This window comes from Penaeus japonicus, unplaced genomic scaffold (genome assembly GCF_977035675.1).
Source record: "Penaeus japonicus unplaced genomic scaffold, GWHDUDI00000001_assembly GWHDUDI00000008, whole genome shotgun sequence".
Lineage (NCBI taxonomy): Eukaryota > Metazoa > Arthropoda > Malacostraca > Decapoda > Penaeidae > Penaeus > Penaeus japonicus.
Genome location: NW_028234410.1, coordinates 22,223,954 through 22,231,453, shown reverse-complemented (window position 1 = coordinate 22,231,453; position 7,500 = coordinate 22,223,954). Strand labels below are relative to the sequence as shown.

Here is a 7,500-nt window from a genome sequence, read left to right as displayed (position 1 = left end):
AATATCACGAACCCGGTGAGAAAATGGATGAATTTGTAGACTTCAAAAAGGAGTGCTTCCATGAACCTCAAGCTGAAAAATATGAAGAAGCACAGGACTCAGTTGTACAAAATTTAGAGGATTTTGAATTTACCCAGGAAGAGGAGGCTGCTCCCAAAGAGCAGTCACAGGAATCCATGTTAAGATCTATGCATGATGACAATGATCTTGCAAAAGCCCTAGAAGAAGCATATTCTTCTGATGACAACACTCCAGTGCCAAACAAGGCAAGGACCCGCACTCACTCACGCTCACGGCCAAGTCGAGCATCTGAGATGTTCCCTTTCAAAGAAGATACTTCTGATGATGAAGAAGAAGTTAGACTGAGGAGACGTGTTGTTGTCTCAGCTACAATCACTTGCCCGACAAGCCGTTCATCTGGAGCCGATGAGACCAGCACAGATGAACGAGGGGAGACAAGTGATGACAGAGGAGAATCCAGCACGGATGACAGAAGAACTGCCACAAGTGAAAGTGATGTGGGGGCCAGCCCGAACCCAAGAGCGACATCAACCTCCAAGAAGAAGAAGAAAAAGAGGCGATAAAAAAAAAATTTGTTTGAGGAAAAGTGACAATTTAATTTTATTCTTATTTAGAAGGATCTAGTGAACTTCTCATGCACAAGAAGAGATGCTTGTTGTTGATTTTTATTTACTTAAGAATATATGCCAATCTATCAAGAAGCTTCACAGTGAAAAGGACCAAATATTGATTATACAGATGATATCAAGTGGTTTTGACATGAATGATATTAATATTCTGGCAGCAGTTGTTGAGGCATATTCTATTTTTTCAAGTAAGATTTATCTTTGTGTGTGCATCTCCTATGTTATAGAACTATCACATATTTGCCTTCTTTATTCTGTCGCATATTTAAAGCTTTTATGTGAAATTATCTTTTTGAGCAACAATGTATAAATTGTACTGATTAATTACATAGAGAAAAAAAAGGAAAAAATATTTGATTAGTAATTGATTCATTCATAAGAATTTAGTTGATATATGTCGAGTTCATATATGCTGCAGAAATTGCTTTCTATGAACATCATACAATCATTGGTAGTTGTTGATAGAGCAATACATTTCAAAAGCTTCCTTTTGTTTTATGTAAAAGAATAGAAACATTTTGGTTATCAACTATTTATTGTATAGCAATAATGATAATTATAATTCTCCTCAAATCTCTAGAGACTAAGAAAAGGAAGAGAATTTTAATCAGGATTTTTAGTTGATTATCTGTCTACTGAAGGAGATGGCCAAGAGCACGACTTCATGCATGATAATCTTTTGAGCAGACAAGGTATAAATAATTCTTGGTAATTTTGTAGAAACCAGTCCACAAACTGAAATCAGTTTGAAGAATCTGCTCAGCTATCTGCAGATAATTCTGTTCTATTCATCAGTCTGGTTCTCTTTCCTTGCTTATTTTAAGACTCAGAATAGAATGGAATAATGTAGAATCAGCTGATGATCTTATGCTTTGCCAATATAGGCAGATCTCACAGCTATTATACAGTGAAGAAGGTTCAACTTTTCACTTATTTCTTTCTACAGTATAAACCCAATAGGGTGATGTAAATGCTTGCTGAATGATGTGATTGTGTGAGAGTCATGATGGAATGATGATCAAGGAGTAAGACTTGTTAGGCTTTCATGGACTGGTCACCTGTGCAAGTCCTGGTGAAAATGTTAGTTGATGAAGTTGTAAAGAAAAATGAAACCATTGGAGTATTCAGTCATGAGGTTGTTGTAGGAGGAGTTGATGCTTCAGCAGAATGACATTTATTCAAACTGAATTACATGTTTTTAGTTTGGTCTTTTTTTCAAAGATTTTTCCTCTTTTCTAGAGTTAACAATAAGGTATTAAAATACATTTTAAGTTGTCAAATTATACAGATCATAATTTTATTTCTGAAATATTAATTAATGGACAGTTAGACCATCATTATAGTTAAGATATGATAAGTTATCTTGTCTAACAAGAAATCAGACTTTCTGAATTTCATCTTCAGTAAGGATACAGAACCTACCTACATTTTCAGAGCATAGCAGTATGAGATTTAATATTAAGTATATAGTAGTAAAAGGTAAGTAATATTTGTATTGCTTAAAAAGAAAAATCCTAATATTTTTCCAAAACCTTGATAATCATTATTATTGTCATTACTACTGCTACTATTATTATTATTATAATAATAATAATCATTATTATTATTATTATTATTATTATTATTATTATCATCATCATCATCATCATTATCATTGTCATTGTTTTTTAATGATTTTAGCTCTATGTACAGAAAATTACTTAATGTACATGGCAGGGCATATTCACATACTAAAATTAGAAAAAAATAAAAACCTAATTCAAACCTTGAAATTCTTTTAAGCAGTCATCTTGTTAGTGGTTGTGATGGCTCCTCACTTTGGTTTTAAGTTCTTGTAGAATTTCTGGTTAGAGACAAGTACTATGTATCTCTGTGAGGGAGTGTAAAGGAATGATAAGAGAGTGAAGAGTTTTGCATTTTATATTTCTTGTGTATGGAAAATTCTCATGTGGGCTATAAGTTGGAAAAGCATGCATCTCTCTCTCTCTCTCTCTCTCTCTCTCTCTCTCTCTCTCTCTCTCTCTCTCTCTCTCTCTCTCTCTCTCTCTCTCTCTCTTCTCTCTCTCTCTTCTCTCTCTCTCTTCTCTCTCCCTCCTCTCTCTCTCTCTCTCTCCTCTCTCTCTCTCTCCTCTCTCTCTCGCTCTCTCTCCTCATTCTCTCTCTCTTCTCTCTCTTCTCGCTCTCTCTCTCTCTCTCTCTCTCTCTCTCTCTCTCTCCTCTCTCTCTCTCTCTCTCTCTCCTCTCTCTCTCTCTCTCTCTCTCTTTCCTCTCTCTCTCTCTCTCCTCTCTCTCTCTCTCTCTCTCTCTCTCTCTCTCTCTCTCTCTCTCTCTCTCTCTCTCTCTCTCTCTCTCTCTCTCTTCCTCTCTCTCTCTCTCTCTCTCTCTCTCTCTCTCTCTCTCTCTCTCTCTCTCTCTCTCTCTCTCTCTTCCTCTCTCTCTCTCTCTCTCTTCCTCTCTCTCTCTCTCTCTTCCTCTCTCTCTCTCTCTCTCTCTCTCTCTCTCTCTCTTCCTCTCTCTCTCTCTCTCTCTCTCTCTCTTTCCTCTCTCTTCTCTCTCTCTCTCTCTCTTTCCTCTCTCTTCTCTCTCTCTCTCTCTCTCTCTCTCTTTCCTCTCTCTCTCTCTCTCCCCCTCTCTCCTCTCTCTCTCTCCTCTCTCTCTCTCTCTCTCTCTCTCTCTCTCTCTTTCTCTCTTCTCTCTCTCTCTCTCTCTCTCTCTCTCTCCTCTCTCTCTCTCTCTCTCTCTCTCCCTCTCTCTTTCCTCTCTCTCTCTCTCTCTCTCTCTCTCTCTCTCTCTTCCTCCTCTCTCTCTCTCTCTCTCTCTCTCTCTCTCTCTCTCTCCTCTCTCTCTCTCTCTCTCTCTCTCTCTCTCTCTCTCTCTCTCTCTCTCTCTCTCTCTCTCTCTTCCTCTCTCTCTCTCTCTCTCTCTCTTCCTCTCTCTCTCTCTCTTCCTCTCTTTCTCTCTTTCTTCCTCTCTTTCTCTCTTTCTTCCTCTCTTTCTCTCTCTCTCTCCCCCCTCCTCTCTCTCTCTCTCCCCCTCCTCTCTCTCTCTCCCCCCCCCTTCTCTCTCTCTCTCTCTCTTCCCTCTTCCCTCTCTCTCTCCTCCCCCCTTCCCCCTCTCTCTCTCTACCCTCTTCTCTCTCTCTCTCTCTCTCTCTCTCTCTCTCTCTCTCTCTCTCTCTCTCTCTCTCCCTTCCTCTCTCTCTCCCCCCTCTCTCTCTCTCTCCCTCCCCCCCCTCTCTCTCTCTCTCCTCTCCCCCCCCCCCTCCTCTCTCTCTTTCTCCTCCCCCCCCCCCCTCTCTCTCTCTCTCTCTCTCTCTCTCTCTCTCTCTCTCTCTCTCTCTCTCTCTCTCTCTCTCTCTCTCTCTCTCTCTCTCTCTCTCTCTCTCTCTCTCTCTCTCTCTCCTCCCCCTCTCTCTCTCTCTCTCTCTCCCCCCCCCCTCTCTCTCTCTCTCTCCCCCCCCTCTCTCTCTCTCTCTCCCCTCTCTCTCTCTCTCTCTCTCTCTCTCTCTCTCTCTCTCTCTCTCTCTCTCTCTCTCTCTCTCTCTCTCTCTCTCTCTCTCTCTCTCTCCCCCCCCTTCTCTCTCCCCTCTCTCTCTCTCCCTCTCTCCCTCTCCCTCCCTCTCCCTCCCTCCCTCCCTCCCTCCCTCCCTCCCTCCCTCTCCCCTCCACTCCACCTTTCTCTTCTCTCCTCTCCATTGTTTTAATTTTTTTCCCTCTACATCAACCCTATCCTATTCTTTCCTTTTCATCCCCCTCCCCCTTTCTGCCTCCTGTCATCCAGTCACTTGCTCTGTCTTCCTTGTTTATTCTACTCTCTTTCCTTCTTCCTTCTCTTCTCTGTTATCGTATTAAAGTTATGCATCAATTTTGACCAGTACTTGTATGATGTAATTTAAGAATTAATTTGTGTTAGGAAACCGGTTTGAAGAGATTTTGGAATATCTACAGGATGATGATGATATTCGATTAAAAAAAAAACAAAAAAACTTGATAAATAGCTTGCACCAATGTCTCTTCACAGCATACATCATTTCAGCACTATGTTCATGCAGCATCAAACTCACATACTTCAGCACTAACTTTTATGTGCTTCCCCATTTTCACTTCATAGTTCAGAAGTCTATGCAATAGATTGGACTCTTAAAGAAACACAAATGCTGAATAAAGTGTGTGTAAATGCACAAAAAGGTATTAAGGAAAACTTAGATTTAGGTGAGACAGGTTAGATGTTCACTCATCACATTTTTGTGCCCTGACTTTGGTATGAATGTTTAAGGTCTTTTGGATATTCTTCTATGCACCTACTGATGTATTGGTAGAGTAACTTGTAAATAAGAGGTAACATATTTGCATTAACATCTCTAGCAGACTTCAGTGTTAGATAAATTCTGATCCAATATCATTTTTGGAGATAACTTCATCACTTGATCCTTTACTGTCATCATGGCACAGTGTGGTTTAGATATGTATTTCTATTTATAATGTATGGTTGCATATGTAGGTATCAAAATCTCATCTAATTGAAAAAAAAAAATCTTTTACATAAACCTGTGGACATGTAGAGACATACACATATGTATCTAGACACACATTCAGACACTTGCACATGGATAATGATAATATTCATTTGAAGTCACTCACATTCACACATAAACATGGAGCAATGAGTGAGAGTGTCAGTGAGTGAGTTTGTGAGTTAGTGAATGAGTGAGTGAAAGAGTGAAAAAGTATTAGACTGAGAATGTCATCCATATGTTAGGTTAAACATACTGTAGCAATATCTGGCCTATACTATACCTAGGCTCATATTCTAATAAGTTGCCAGATAATTGCACCTACAGTATTAAAAATTGTGTTTCAGGAAAAAAGATTAGACAGGTTTTACATATTATATATTTGTGCAATTAGAAACTTTCTGAGCAAACAGATATTCATGGAGTCACATTTAGAAGGCTGTACCTCTAACTATTTCAAAATTATAACATCTATTGATTAAATGTCAACAAATTATTTCTCAAAAGCTCCTGCCAACATGTGATACACAAACATTGTTTCTAGCAAAATGTTTGCGAAATAAATTTTGTTCTATTTTAGGGAATAAGTAATTGTGAATAAGACTATCACTTTAGAAGATGGTTGCTGTCAACAATGATTTCAATATGGTAAATTCTAGGTAATCATTTGATCACAAATGATAACACGAATGCAGTCTCGGGTGTAGGCTTACCCAAGGAGTCATATTCATGGGGAATTGGCCTTGAGTATAGTGTGAGTGAATGAATGAATGATGAGTGAGTTTGAGTGGATGAGCAAGAGTGAGGGAGAACAAGGGACAGAAGAAAGAAGTGAAATAGTGTTTGATTAAGATGATTTTGGAATGTATTATATCTCTGTGCTTGTGTTTAACTTACCTTTTCATCCTCTAGATATTGGCTGACATTGAGTTTCACACCTTTTACTAGTAACTGCATAAAGAGTCAAGTTCAATCTGCTATATTATACTTCCATAATGTATGCTAAAGCTGTTAGTAGTGAGGTTTAAAATAAACCACTGTGCTTGGATAGGCACAGTTTGTGTTCAAAGACTACCCTTGATTTGTGTGAATCAACTGTTAAAACATTTTATTCCTTTCAAGGTCAGCAGGAAAATTATGAAGGAGTAATTTTATTCTATTTTATTGATCATTCTTGTTACTGATATATGATGAAGGACCTTCACCTAATATTGCTTGTGCTGGCAAATGTTTGTAGGTCAATTTAATTTTCTTTTTTTTACTTTCAACCAGGTAAGTAAGGGCTTTGTATGTTTAGGTTATATAATGATGAGTTGATTATGATGAATTCTTTCTTTTTTCTTTCTTTCCTTCTTTCTTTCTTTTCACTAGGTAATATTAGTAAGGGCTTTGGAGGTGAATGTGTTTAACCCGTTAATTGACATAGTGTAATGGAATCTCCTAAAGTTTAAGGACATTGATGTTGGACAATGATTTGACTTGCCAGTTTATACAGTTATAGCTCTTGCTGCTGCATATTCAGATGTCTCAATGACCATGGTCGCTGCTTGTCAACTATGATAAATTTTAGGTCATGATGTTTTACAAAGCTTAGTTTGAAAGTGTGTGAAATCCTTTAGATCCAGCGCAGATCTTATTCACTATGGTATACTTCAGCTCGTATCCTTTTACAAAGCATAGATTGAAATGTGTGTAAACTCCTCATGATAAACACAGATCAAAACTTTTATTTTTACAAAATCCAACAAAAGATATATATTATAGATTCAGATGGCTTGGCATAACATATAGGGTGTCATTGTCTAGAATTTGGTTTGTTTTAAGAACTCATAAAAAGAGAAAAAAACTGTGATAAAATTTTCCTGGCTGTTTTTTAAAGATTTAAGCTGGTATTTCCAGATGAGAGGATTTTTTTAATCTGAAAATACTGCAGAAACAATTTTCATGATTTTAACATGTTGCTGTTGTTTAATTTTCTTTCACATTCTATTTTTGTTGTCCTTACAAACATGGTGTTCATATTTTTTTGTCATTTTTTTTTTAAATACATTTTATTTTTGTATATCAGTAATCAGTAGTTAGTTTTCAAATCAGTTTTACTACTGGTTGTTAAAGATATTCATGTAATGGTTGGTGCAAATTTGGTTGTTCTAACGATGTCTGTGAACTATGACTTTGATGCTTTTCAGTATGATTAATTGTATATTGTTTGAAACATCAGCAGTGGTGTTTCCCATAATTTCTTTAGCAAAACAGCCAAGGAAGGAAACTATTTATGTATGTGTGTGCAACTTTTTACCAGTAAAATAAAACTCCAATCTTGTTTTATTTTATTTTTTA

The 7,500-nt window shown here is 37.6% G+C and overlaps 1 protein-coding gene across 5 annotated transcripts in view; it reads left to right on the top strand.

Annotated features, from left to right (window-relative positions):
• Positions 1-1,133, top strand: part of LOC122258372 (BCAS3 microtubule associated cell migration factor) — a 40,548-nt gene extending 39,415 nt beyond the window's left edge. For all 5 annotated transcript variants that reach the window (XM_086539252.1, XM_043024256.2, XM_043024258.2 and 2 more), the window contains one exon: positions 1-1,133. This exon is cut by the window's left edge and continues 1,299 nt beyond it. In XM_086539252.1, the coding sequence (XP_086395378.1) occupies positions 1-584 (584 nt within the window). In that variant the 3' untranslated portion in view covers positions 585-1,133.
• The last annotated feature ends 6,367 nt before the right edge of the window (positions 1,134-7,500 follow it).